Source organism: Neopsephotus bourkii, unplaced genomic scaffold (assembly GCF_033783945.1).
Source record: "Neopsephotus bourkii isolate Nb327-2 ecotype Australia unplaced genomic scaffold, CSIRO-AGI_Nbou_v1 NB_398, whole genome shotgun sequence".
Taxonomy (NCBI): Eukaryota; Metazoa; Chordata; class Aves; order Psittaciformes; family Psittacidae; genus Neopsephotus; species Neopsephotus bourkii.
The window spans coordinates 1073501-1088191 of record NW_026900902.1 but is presented as its reverse complement, the minus strand read 5'-3'; the positions used below and the strand labels follow the sequence as shown (position 1 = coordinate 1088191).

At 38.1% G+C, this 14691-nt stretch overlaps 1 protein-coding gene across 6 annotated transcripts in view; it reads right to left on the bottom strand.

Annotated features, from left to right (window-relative positions):
- FGF14 (fibroblast growth factor 14) overlaps positions 1–14691 on the bottom strand; it is a 395214-nt gene that overhangs the window by 161376 nt on the left and 219147 nt on the right. For 2 of the 6 annotated variants that reach the window (XM_061349281.1, XM_061349279.1), the window contains one exon: positions 8120–8159. The exons of the other annotated variants lie outside the window; for them this stretch is intronic. Coding sequence is in view for 1 of the 2 variants with exons in the window: in XM_061349279.1 (XP_061205263.1) it covers positions 8120–8159 (40 nt within the window). In the remaining variant the exon portion in view is untranslated. The remainder of the gene's footprint in view (positions 1–8119; positions 8160–14691) is intronic. 6 annotated transcript variants of the gene reach the window in all.

The window sequence follows — 14691 nt, the reverse complement described above, 5'->3', positions numbered from 1 at the left end:
TGTGCTCCAGACCCTTCACCAGCTTTGCTACCCTTCTTTGGACCTGCTCCAGCACCTCAATATTACTCATGTAGTAAAGAGCCCAGAACTGAACACACTACTCATGGTGCATACTCACAAATGCCAAGTACAGGGGGGCAATCACTTCCCCAGTCCTGGTGGCCACACTATTTCTGATGTGTCGGCCTTCTTGGCTGCCAGGGCACAAGCTGACTCATGTTTAGCAGCCATCAATCAGCACCCCCAGGTGCTTTTCCACTGAGCAGTTTTCCAGCCTCTCTTCCACAAGCCTGTATCGTTGCATGGAGCTGTTGTGACCCAAGTGCAGGACCTGTCACTTTGTCTTGTTGAATCTTGTACCACTGGCCACAGCCCATTGATCCAGCCTGTCCAGAGCCCTTTGCAGAGCTTTCCTATCCTTCAGCAGATCAACACACGCACCCAACATGTTGTTGCCTGTAAATTTACTGAGGGTGCACTCAATGGCCTCATCCACATTACCAGCGAAGACATTAAACAGCACTGGCCCTAACATTGAGCCCTGAGGGACACCATTAGTGACTGGTCGCCAACTAGAGGTAATGCCATTTACACCACTTTTGGGCTTGGCCATCCAGCCAGTTTCCAACCCAGTGAAGAATACACCTATCCAGGCCATGAGCAGTCAATTTCTCCAGGAGAACACTGTGGGAGACAGTGGCAAATGCTTTACAGAAGTCCAAATAGACAACGTGCTTTCCCACATCAACCAGGTGGGTTACCATCTCGTCAGAGATCAGGTTGGTCAAGCAGGACCTGCCTTTCGCAGGACCTGCCTTTCATTAACCCATACTGACTGGGCCTGATTCCCTCTTTTTCCCGCACATGCTTTATGATCTTAGGATCATTTGCCCCATGACCTTCCCCACCACTGAGCTCAGGTTCACAGGCCTGTAGCTTCCAGGCTCTTCCTTCCTGCCCTTTTTGTAGAGAAGTGTCATGTTGGCCAACCTCCAACCCCAGGGACTTGCCCACTAGACCAGGACTGCTGATAGATAATGGAGAGTGGCTTAGCAAGCTCCTCTGCCAGCTCCTTCAGCACTCTGGGGTATGACCCATCTGGCCCCATAGACTTGTATATCTCTAAGTGGAGCAGGACCATTTCTTCCTGAATGGCAGAAATTGTCTTGATTTATGTTGACTAAAACCAGATTGGAGACCCTTTAATTTCCATGACATTTCCATGGAACTACCTCTGTGTTTTAACTAAAACAGTGGGAGGCCAGTCACTGGCTGAGGACATGCACGAACCGTTACACTGGCACCAACATTAATTTTATCATTTGTCATACTGTGCTATAAATGCATAAAGGGTGTTTACAAATCCTTTGGACTATTATGCTCTGTTCAGTTATACAGATATACTGGAAGAATGTAGAAAGGAAAGGAAGTAAGTTCCAGGATTTGCTCAAGAATAAAAATAAATACAGCTGATAAGGGTATTAGGTAAAAAGAAATGCACCTAATCATCAAGAAAGGCTTGTAACGAAGTTTTAAGCAGAATGTAGGAAAACCACATCCATTTCAAAATGGAAAAATAATCCAAAATTGTTTTTTTGCCATTCAGATATCTAAACAATACAGTTTAATTTTATTTATTTATTTATTTGAAAATGCTTAGCATCCTGTAACTATGGTAACAATTTGCCTTGCTGAGTGCATCTTTGTTAATATCCCCTTGCTGTAGTAATGCTTCCATCACCATCTGGCAGTGAAAATTTTCTTGCTTGAGTGAAAATTCCTCCAAAGTATAAAAATCAGGCCATTTATTTTTAGAGTTATGACTACACCAACTTCCATTGACTTGAAGAGTCCCAGCTAGAGTCTCTGTAAATTCAGTGACTTGATTTTGATATCTTAATGAAGGAGATAAGCAGAAGTATAAGAATTCGAGTTACAAAGTTAAACAATTGTTGCTTTTGATAGAATCACAAAATGGTTTGTTTTGGAAGAGAACTGAAAGAACATCTAGTTTCAACCACTCTGCCACAGGCAGGAAGACCTTTGCTCAAAGCTCCACCTAACCCAGCCTTGAACACTTCCAGGTCTGGGGTATCCACAGCTTCTCTGAGCAACCTGTTCTGGTGTCTCACCACCCTTATAGTGAAGGCTTTTTTCCTAATATCTAACCTAAATCATACCCTCTGCTACCTCTCCCACAGAGAGCCTGACACAGGGCAGTATGTGTGCTTCTGGCCAGCGCTGTGCAGACCTATCATGAACGCTACCAGTCTTCAGAGGAAGAAGGGACTCATGAGGGAATGGAGAAGAAGAAATAACCTAGCATCCACAACCCTGTGAAGCAATTCCTTGAATGACCTCTCAGCTTGAAGGATAAGTATAGGCAGCTCTCCTATAAGTGTAGGACTGATGGCACAAGAAATACTTGGCATTCCTAACATGACACCCGTGGTTTGACCACTGGCCAGAAGAGCAGATTAATGGCTGTAATATCCAACTTCTAATGTAATATCCAACTTCACCAACAATACCTGTATGAACATTGTTGCATAGGAAAGCACCAACAGCCACATTTGCAGATTCTCACAGCCTTGAAACAGGTAGTCAAGGTTTTACACTGCAGGAAACCTGGAAGGACTCCTGCCATGGAAGTATTTTATTTGATAGGGAAGGTTTATTTTTCAAACTTTTTCAAGGAATGATGTTTTAAAAAACATAATCCTTTGCTTCACAGAAAATAAGTGGTATTAGCAGATGGAAAAACAAACTCTGTTATTAATAAGACAGGTTCCAAGAATATTTCATGAAGACTGGGAAACCTTCAGTTTCCATGGTAAATCACTTGACTCTAATACACTTAATAAACATGTTTAACATTTCATACTTGGTGGGTCAAATGGAAATAACGTAATCATAGTTATTAGGTCAAACATATAAGCTGAGAACACAGAAGAATAACAAAATACCAAGTATGTATTGAAAATTAGCCAGGTTGGATGGAAATAGAAGGAAAAGTCCTTTCAGTAATGGACTCCCATCCTGTCTACATTTTGTCATTTTAGTAACTCTTCTAAATTCTGCTCTAAAGCAGAAAACAATATAATTGCACCACAAGTATAAAATAAGAATTATTTTTAAGTTAGAAATAACATAAGTGCTACTAAACATTAAATTAAACTCTTTTGGGCATGGTTCTATTTTGCATATCTGGTTATTATAAGTCAATTTATTCATAAGTTATTTATGTATGAGATTATTTTTTTTTTTCAAAAATTGCATAAAACCAGCCTAATAATCCTTCTGGGTTTAGGGCGAATACAGGTAACCACCAAATCGATGATAGAGCTTAGGATAAATTTTATACATATTTATTTGTGTATTTGGTGCACATAAAGAGTGTAGATCAGATATAAACGAGACCACTTGTTTTGCAGATCACTCATCCAAGCATGTGCCATTGTTGATTTTTCACCTCACAGGTCCAGAGCATAAGACTACAGATTGATGTTCTTCTCTGTGCAGCAAACGTGTAAGACTGGCTCCTTTATATCCAGAAATTTGCTTTCTATGTGTGTTCATATACAGACAAATATCTTCCTCAGAGTGATTTTCTTCTTTCCCTGAAAGTGGATATTTTCAATGAAGAAAAGGAATTGACAGTAGCAGCTTAGGATGGCATTTGGAAACAGTGGAGAGAACAGCACATAGCTTCACAAGAACAATATTGATGGAAGAAATATATGGATGGTCACAATGTGAGAGCTGAGAGACTGCAATAACTTTCATTTCTAGGACAATTATGTAGAGTTTGAACGCTTTGTAGAACAGATTTGTTTTAAACAGAGCATGTTTAACATGAACACTTGAGAAAGAATCTGAAAAAAATACCCCAAATACTGAGTGCTTTTTCAAATAAGTCATATTTCTCAGTGAGAACACACTAAGGTATCTTAGAGAAATACTAAATATCTGGTTATCTTTGATGATTCAACATCTCTCAGACTTGGGGTACCAATACACCTCCCAAACAGCAATTTTGTAAAATCTGATTTTTTTTTTATTACTGCAAGCTTCCCCTCCCTCACAACGAACTATTTGTTATTTCTTTTATGCTTACTGAATAAATATGCTACAAATTTATTAAATATGAATTGTTTTTCTTTAATGAAAAGACTGAGGAGAAAATTCTCTATTGAATGGCTAGGTTTGTTTTCTTAAAGCATGGTAGCATTTGTAAGAAAACTTTGGAAAGTTTAGATAGTCTCTAAGGAAGACCATTATCAATTTCCTGACCAGAAAATACTATGAGAGCATAGAGTTCCTTAGGCAAAAGGCTAAAGCTCAATGTTTCTATTTTCTTCTTTATAACATAAAAAATATCTTAACTTTTATTGAGACCATAATCCCCTCTTTGTGCTATAAACCGTTATAAAGTGCATAGTCCTTTTTACTAGGAAAAAAGCGATTGTTAAAAAGAGAAACATTGCTTCTTCAACTCTCCTTGATAGAGAAAATTTAAGGTACCTATTTCCAATGCAGAACAAATTCTTAAAAAGTCACACGAACAAATCCAGAAGAACTGTCAGAGCTACAGATTTCTTGACCTGAGATGTAAAAGTAAGAATATACCACACCCCAGCCATGAGCATGGTGGTAAGACAGGTATCTACTCAGGTGGATGGGAAGGATCAGCTGATGGGTGCCAGTCTAACTATTGAGCCCAAGTAGATAGCCCATAGTCATTGCTAATACGTTAGCGAGGTTGTTGGAAGATGGGTTGAATCTATACCCTGCTTGTCACTCATCTCCAGTGATGCTGTGAAGATCAGACACAGATTTACAAAAGTCATCAGTACTGTAACATGAAAGAAGCAATGGCGTGAAGACATGATTATTTTATATTTTTTTTTTTTTTTGTACCATTAGGGTGGAATTTATTTAGTAAATTGAAAGAATCGTAGAATGATCAGGGTTTCATTGCAAGGCACTACAGGTTTTCCTCACCTCAGCCTCAGGAATAATACTAGTTTAGTAATTCTCCTTAGTAGATGCATAAGAAGGCTGCTGCTTGTCTTTGGCTGGTGTCTATTTTGTTTGGACATCAAGCCCATGACTAGCAATTTTCTCCAGTACCTCCAGAATCCCATCTCAGTGTTTTAAGAAGAGAAATCTCCTATCCTACAATTGCTAATGAGAATTATAAATAGCTCAAAACAGGCAGAAAAAACAATTTACAAGGATATTTATAAACTTGTTGTAATAATCATAGGCTAAAAGACCAAAGCCACAGGACACCAGAAATTATCTTGAAGGCAAAAATTGTTATATTCATGGTAAAATAAACATAATGTATTTGGCATAAAACAAGAAAATTATAAGGTATGGGGGGGAAAAAAGCCAGACGAAAGTATATCTCACCAACAAAATAAACAGGTATGAACATAGGACTATAATTAATCTGATTTGTTATACTTGAATAGCAGATTTCAGCTACAGAAGCAATTCAAGCCATGCCCTCTTTCTAATTTACATTGTAAAAATTCAGTATGAATGAAGAACCAGAACACTGTTTTTGAAAATAGATGAAACTTTGTGCTCTAAGGATCCATTCTTAAAATCTACCCTTCAGTATTTTTAAGTAAGTCTTGTGTTTCATTGTTTATAAAAAGGAAATTTCAAAAATCTAGCAAAAGGCAGAAATTACACCCACACACCTGCTACTTAAGTATCTACTTATGTCCATAGGAAAGCTTTCCTTAAAAAGGTTTCTTGTTTTCTTAGCAAATTGCTGTATCTACTTCATCACATTAGGAGGGTTGTTGCAAATTTTGTTTGCAGGAAACACAGAAAATACAAGACTGACATGCTGCAACATATCTTTTACATTTACAATTTAGCCAAACTAGACGCTGGGGTGTTTGTGCTATCCAGGATTTCTAGGTGCTGCAGAGATAATGAGAATTCTCTGGGAGTCCCAAGGTACCACTATTCCTCTCCACTACAACTGGTAAAAGGAGCCACTATTCCAAACCCATTCCCATTAAGATATCTTTCAGCCACAGTACTGAGGCAGAGATAGTATGTACCAGTATAGCCTGCAGGTGATGGACACTGTACTAGAGGCCAAAAACAACTCTTGAAGTTGAAATGGACAACCTTCTAGGCTGCATAGGGAGAAGGCAGCCAACATATCCATAGGTTTTGTGGTGGTTATATAGGCAAATCGCGAGCACATTGAAAGAAAAAAAAAAACAAGAAAAAAAGAGCCCCCCAGCTCAAGCAAAAATTAATCCTTCTGAAACTTTTAAAGTGTCATTTTTCTTGACATCTTAGTAGTCCACGCATTTTGTCAGACATGTCTCCACAATAAAGTTATCATGAAAGTTAATAGCAACGTTATTAATGCCAGAATAAAAGCAATTAGCTTTTTTTTTTTTTTTTTTTAAATGCCAACAGTACAAACCTGCTACATCTTAGTTCTCTATCATCATACTTCATATTTTTTCCACAACATGCAGTCATTATTTAAAGAAAATGTACTTTGGGGACTCATTTTACATCATGATGGATCAGTTTTGATCCATGTTGACAATGTGAATTTAGGTTTCACCCTAGTCTGGGAGGAATCCACCAAAAGGCTGAACTTCCTTTTAAGTGGGCCAAGCACAGATCATCCAAATCCAAAACCCCTTTGTTTTTAATTTCACAGTAGAAAGAAAAGAATTATCCTGACCGTAGTCATTGTGTCCATAAAAACATATTGTATTTTCATGAGAATCAAACAGATAAAGTTTATTCTACCTTTTTCATTTACTTTCTTGACACAGAATCTCTGCAGGTCAGTTAATGTAAAGGATCTAATCCCTCATTCACTCTTACCAAAAGGAGTGCATATTAGCTATTCTGTTAAGGATTTAATGGGTTTTGTTATTGTTTTCAACTGAAATGAAAAAGCTTTCTGATCATCATGGCAGATACAAATGTTTTATAGTTACCACAGCTATTCAGAACTTGAAAATGTGACTTTTGCTGTAGGTGTACTATGCTGATCTTAGGGGTGTCATAGAAACTAGGAATGATTCACTGGGCAGACATGTTCCCTTAGTCAATAGCAAAACAACAACCCAGAACAACACTAACAAACTTTGGTCTCATGAAGATGGTATCATCTTCATTGAAACAAGTTTTTGACACATCATTTGATTTTTTTCTATTCCTATTTCTATTCCTTCAATAAAGCATTTTTTTTTCATAACCTTTTTGCTGCATCTATGATGCTTTATATATCTACCTGATAAACATTGCCAACTTGTACCATTTTTAACAAGAGTGCTGAAATGGGAGCCTTATGACAGAAAAAAACCCCAAACCCAACCAAATGACATCTTTTGAATAACTTCTGTGCTTTTGAGTGAAATGTTCAAATACTACACAACACAGTATTTTTTGGAGTGCTGCCCTACCCTTAGAAATAATATAACTCCTCTGCCTAACAACAATCTTCCATTTCATTTTATGAGGAAAAATCCCTCTAACCTCCAGAAAATCTGTTTTACGCACTGCTGAGTACCATCTCCCTGTGCCATTCAAGCTAATTAAGATTCTGCAACTAGAATTTAAGTTTACAGTATTTTGATGAAACTTGACCCAGAAAATGAGGCCGCTCGCTATCAGCTCTATAGTATTAGCTTTTCAAAAAGACAGTGCACTCTATGCATGTAGTTAATTTTATTTTAAATAGGAAGATGATTACCCTTTCCCCAACACAGCTGTTTTGTCCAAAATCCCACATACAATAGCCTGTTAAATATTTTAAAAGATAATGGATGACCAGAGGACTTCAAATGGTGCAATGGGATATAGAACCTGCTCAGTTTAAGTTCAGTCACATTGTGACCAAGATTGAGCACAATATGACCCACTGCCTATACGTCTTAGGTGATACTTAATTTGTATCTTTTCTTCGAGTGGTTAAGGAAACTAACTAGCAAAAATTGCGAAGATGTGTTTGTATAAAAAGCAGGAAACAGCAGTACAAGGCACTATCATATGATTGAGCAAATTCTGTGTTAAGAGTGGTAAGTAGGGAGAGACAAAGGAGAAAGGGAAAATTACATACCACTATTTGTGTTTGTTGTAGTCCTCCCTCTTCTTCCACCCTACAAAACAAGATCCCATACAGCAAGTGTTATCTACCTACTAGGAAGCAGGAGGTAAAAGACTGTCAATCACAGGGGTTTTACATACAGTGAACTTCCACCCTTTCTCCCCCTTGTAGTCATTTAAAAAAATAGGAAAAAAATTGTAGAATTTAGAAACATAATATCGTGGAGAAAGTAAATATAATGAAAAAAAGGGAAAGAGGGAGGAAGATAGGATGGCAGAAAACAAGACCATGACAAACACAATTCCTAATGTGTATATATCTGTGATTTTACAGTTTTGTATGTCCTATCTCCTCCCATCCCTAAAAAGCAAGATTCCATACAACAAGCAGAAGTGGTATGAAATGAATTTGGAAGATAGGCTCCTTTTAATTGCTTGCATTAAAAACTCTTCAATCAAAATCATCCAGATTAAGTAATAAATCTTGTTGACAACAGCAGTGGCAAGAACTGTATCAAGGATCAAACCTCAGCTTTGTATGTATCAGATGTTGCAGCCTCAGTCCTTTGGTCCAGAAGATTAAAGTGTGTCCAATACACTGAACAAGGAGACATCTAAGGTTTTTGTGTGCCCAGTGGAGTATCTTCACAGCACTAAGCAATGCTTATTTCAAATATTACTAAAATCTTCCTTTCTCACAGAATAAAACTGACCTCCTCTTCACATGAGTGTGGTCTCAGTCTGGGAAGATGCAAGTACCTCTGATGTTTCTTAAGAAAACCAAGACGTATAGCAATTTATACATATTGCTGAAAACTGATGGAAACACAAACTACACACACACAAAAAAACCCCTTAATCTGGAAGTAGTTGCTTCAGAGAAACTACTGAGTCCGACGGGTGCTTGTGTAGAAGCAAATGAGAGGGCTCAGAGACTCACTGAATTTTTAATATTCAGGTTTTCAAACACAGGCTACCCTCTCTATTGTCTCGCAAATATGTCTTGAATACATCAGGTACAAAAACTTCTGGGTCACTAAGAAGTGGGTTTTGATGATCTTAATGGAAAGGGAAATTAGCACTCAATAACTTCAGAGATCACTTGGTAACAAAAGGATTCTAAAATAAGAGAGCTCAAAAGGGGAAAAACCACTTCAATGCTTAAAAATGTAAAGAGAAATCGATGTAGTGATAAGACAACTGATGGAATTACTACTGAACAGTGAGGTAGATAGGTCAAAGCTGGATGTAGGTAAGTTCAAGAAAAAGAATATCTGCTGAAATACATACCTTGCTGCAGCAGGTTATGTCACTGTTTCTACACTTGTTTGAATCTCTAAGTAGGCAACTAAGCCAAAAGGGGATGAGAGGGGGAGTTAGATACTCATGCATCAGCTGGTCAAATGCTACAACAAGACAAGCTTTAGAAATGCAGTTTCCTGACACCTTAAACATGTTTCTTGTAACTGCTAGTTCTGGATTATAAAAGACTATAAAAAAGCTGCTCTTGAGAAAAAGATAAATCACTTCTCTACATCAGTTCTCACAAGAGCTGCAGTTCATTCACTATACTATAGCAACTGGAATGTAATTAAGCTGTACATTTTGAAATAATTATTACGGTATTGAGAACCTTGCAAACTTTAGCGTTATTTTAAAAAAATCTTTTAAAAAAAATTATTTACAACATATGCAATGTTTTGAAAATATGGTGGTTAAAATCTTTCAACTCCTTTTGAACTCTCCTTTGGAACAAGAACATCTCAGGGATTGGACAGAGCAAGAGCAAACAGCAGTATGATAGATGAACCAAAATACAAGACTGAAAATAAATATTCATTTTCTACAGCCTTTTTTCTTGTTTCCAAAATAAAACCCAACAGAAGTAAAATTTGAAGACAGGTTGAAGATCAAATAGCCCAAAATAAACTTGGAGTAAGAAAAACCTTGAGAAAATAGAAATGTTCTGTCAGTCCCAGGGAACAGAGCAATTAAAATAGATTGAAAGCAAAATAAATTATCAGTTTGCCTTTTGTAGCTACAAAATACTTTATAACATTCTATTTTCAGGTAGCAGAGAGAAGACATATGCTAATGACAACCAATAAAGGTGAAAAGCCACAGGCCACAAGACAGCAGGCTATCAGATGGCCCACTGGGTTAAGGAGTACAAGGCAAATGGGATCCCACAGCTGCTGCACACAGGCAAGTGATACAGCTGCAATGATACACATGATACACAGTAACCTCTGGCTTCCTAACTATGCCGTTTGTGGCTGGGTTATGGGAACCAGAGCTTTCAAGCAGGCTTTAAGTCAGCATCTTGCTACAGATGTAGAGGACATATCTCTGCTGTTGTATCTACAGAAATGTATTCCAGAGGGAAAAGGATCATAGGTAGAAATTCTGACAGGGAGTATAACCAGGATCTTATGCACAGGGCCATGTTTCCAGCTTTTTGGATGTGGAGCCTGTTTTGACCCTACAGCACACTTGATCTCCAGTCAAGTCTTGCTTTCACACATCAGACACTGAAGATAGAGAACAGCAAAATCAGATTTCCCATACCAGTTCAAACTCCCTCCCTTCATCCACTTTTTATTCAGTGTGCATATCATAGTAGACTTAGCAGTCAGATTACATCATCATTAAATGCAGTTTGCTGTCAGAAACATGGTGCCTGCCCAGATTAATTGGAGTAGATCCTGCACAGTGTTACATAGTCCAGAATGCCAAAGGAGGCCCAAATCTCACTGTACTGTGCTGATAACATGAGCATAATGCTCTTAAGACCATATAGTCTGCACTCAGTCATCTTCATTCCAAATAACATATATGATTTTCTTGCCAAAAACACATTAATGGCTGTCAAACCTACAGAAAGCACAGTAAGAGATGAAATTCACTCATGGTGCCTGGAAGATCCTGTAGAATATAAAGTTTGCCAAAAAATCACATTCATTCCTACAGTACAAAATTTATTCTTTGGCAAAAATCACCAAAGCACTGATTGCAGTTAAACATATTTTTACCGACATGAAATATTTTATCATTCTCCCTCCTACAGAAAAAATGTTTGATCCCAACAATCTCTACTGAAGCTGCAGAAGCTTTATGGGTAGTGGTGATTTACTCACACAAAAGATATAACATGTTGGAAATGCCTGTTGAAACATTGTACTCAATCAAATTCTGAATTGGCCAATTTTTTTGGTGATAAATGTCATATCCTGAATTTTTTTGCAAATTAATCTCAAAATCACTAGAAAGATTTTTATTTTCTTTTTTCCGTCAGAAAAACAACCATCCTACTTGCGAGTCCTCCTGCTGATCTGCAAAGCAACTGTTTTCTGGTAAGTTTTGTATCCATATAAATGACATTAGCTTAACAACAGGTTCCAATGGTCTGAGTGGAAAACAGCCGTAATGATGGATCAGAAGCAAGCAGTACAGGAACAAAAAGAAAATAAGCTATTTCTGCAAAAGGGACAGCCTATTCTAGCTTGGAAATGCTATGTTTAGCAAGTGTCGAATGTACACAGAATAAAGATTGGATGACTATTTAAAAAGAGAATGACTAAATAGTAAGGACAGTTACAAAAGACCACCTATTGGGCAGTAGACATGAAGGGCAGCTTTACAAGCTGTAAAGAACACATCAGCTGCCACGGTTCGGGGGGGAGGGGGAGGAGCGGGATAAAAAGGAAAATATCCAAGGAACATATAAGAGCTTAAAAAAAGGTTACTGAGGGATTGTTTAATGACTTAACAAGAAAAAAAGCAGAAATAGAAATATCTTCTACAATGTTAAAAGGAAACTATACCCACCTATAGCTTCAGCCTGCATTTTAGCACGAGTCCAGGCAGGAGACACCCACCTGAAAACAACATTCAAATGCTGGAACTCCTGTTTTCTTTTGAATTGAAGGGGAAAATTTTTTGGGGGGGGGGGGGAAGAAGAAGAAAAAGAAGGAAAGAAAGAGAAAAAAAGAAGAAACAAATAAACAAACCCTGGGGCACTGAGAAGTAGACTGAGGAAATGAGCTACAACTAACAGACTCTGCTTTGCCAGGATGTCAGTGATATTTTTTGTGAAAACATGCAGTGCTCAGAGATAGTACAATGTAATTTTCCTACTTCTCCAAGAGGAGGGCAACCTGTGACATGTGGGCCAAAACCAACAGAAGTCTGAATATGATCTTTCCCTCCCTCATCTGTAAGGCATGTAACAAAAAGAGATATAGCTCATGCCTGAGCACAACATCATCCTTCAGAAGCACAAAGCTTGGGCTCAGAAGGACAAGTAAGAGAGCCAGTGAAGTAAGGTAGCATGTGACTGGATTGTGTATACCTTCCACTATTATATTTTCTGTCTATTTTCTCTTTTGAAGTTGATGGAGCTACATTGCTTGTTTTATGAAAATCTATTTTGTGGGCTAAAGAAGAAAGGACATATGAGAGTAAAATTAATATTAAATTTGAAAAATAAGACAGAAAATTTCTTTGGGTGAGGTTCAGCTGTTTGAAAGATGAGCATAGAGAGCAATACTGCAGCTACCACACAACAGCATCTGAGATGTTGGAGGTAAAAGAAAGGAAGGAAGGAAAAAAGGAATAAACTACCTACTAGATGAGAGTATGGATTTCAGTTTTCAGGCTTTTCTTCCTACACAGATACTGCTCAAAAAAGTGAAGAAAGTACAAATCTGCAGTAATGGTAGCATTTATTAATTGAAGGAGACAATACATTTTTCATGCATGGGTACGCAAACAACCTTCATGAGACCACACAGTTTTGTTTCTCTAGAGTCTTTTTATTTTAAACTGTTGTCCTCATAGTGAAAAAAATGGTGAAAAGACTTTAGACTGGGGATTTACTGTCTTGGTCAGTTAGGCTTCTGTACTAGATAGCTTACTATAAATGCATATAATGGAGCACACAGTACACTGTAGATACTTCATAATTGTCTAGAAAGGTAACTAATGTCCTCTGGCCCAAAAGCCTTCATAGCATCACCGAAGTAATTAAATATGCACATAGCATTTTACAAATTACAATATAATTAATAATTATTCTCTAGTCACAACAGTTAATCACTCACTGTACTGTAGACAGGCAATGTGTCAAGCATATACCAGCTGTAAAAATGCTGCCATATAATTAAATGAGTTTATTTTATTTATATCTCAACACCTTTTGCTATACCAAGTTTGCTTCATAAACAAATACAGTTTGACGATACCATGTTTATATTTTAAGCAAATTGCACGTGAAGACAACTACATTCCACATGCTTTGGGGAAGGAAAGAAGAAGCATGAATTCCCTAGGATATAAACACCGTAGTTAAGTGGAGGTCTGTTGGGGTATGATTATAGGGACTGCAAGGAACACTGGAAACTCAGGGGGAAAAAATGACTACATGACTCTAAAAGGCTTATTCAAGAAATACTACACTAACATCATATTTCAACTGACCTCTGTTATAACTGTTATAGCTTCTGCACATTTAAAAGAGATGCTTCCTCAAGGAAGGATGTCATTCCACAGTTGTGGTAGAACCTGTGAATCAACTTTCCTCTCAGTTTTTACAGCATGTGGTGGGTTTCTGGACTATATCTGGGACTCTATAGTGCTACTGCTACTGCAATATAAGCAACAGGTCTGTCTACACAGTCCTGAGCTGCCCCAAAAGAAGCATGGCCAGTAGGTCAAGGGAGGTGATTCTCTTCCTCTACTCTGCTTTTGTGACCTGCAGTACTGTGTTCCACTCTGGGTTCCTAATGCAAGAGAGACATGGACCTGTTGGAACAAGTCCAGAGGAGGCCACAAAAACGGTCGGAGGGCTGGAGCACCTCTCCTGTGAAGACAGGCTGAGAGAATTGGGCTTGTTCAGCATGGAGAAGAGAAGGCTCCAGGGAGACCGTAGAACAGCTTCCAGTACCTAAAGGGGCCCTACGGGAAATCTGAGAGGGACTACAAGAGCATGTAGTGATCAGACAAGGGGGAATGGCTTTAAACTGAAAAAGTGTAGATTAAGATTAGGTATTAGGAAGAAATTCTTTACTGTGAGGGTGGTGAGACAGTGGAACAAGATGCCCAGAAAACTTGTGACTACCCCACCTATGGAAGTGTTCAAGGACAGGCTGGACAGGGCTTTGAGGAACCTGGCATAGAGGAAAGTGTCCCTGACTATGGCACATGGGTTGGAACTAGATCATCTGATACAATAATTCTAAAGAACCCCAAACTTCAGTGACCAGCACACAATGACCATCAGGAAAGACAGAAGAGAAAATCTAGAAAACAGATACAAAAGATTTTATAAAAGAGAAGAGCAGGAACACATAATAAGATAAAGTGCTTCATGTAGGTTTTACATGAAAGGCAAGAGGGGATGATGACTAGATACCTAACCTGGAGGAGAATTAGGAAGCACACTTGAAGGAGAGAATAAGAACTTTATGGAGAGATGGGAATGTGAAACAAGAGGATAAGAGAAGTGCGTGTGTTTGGGGGGGTTGGGGAAGACTAACATAAAAAGAAACAAAAGTAGAAAATAATTAACAGAGGAGGGAAGCAAAC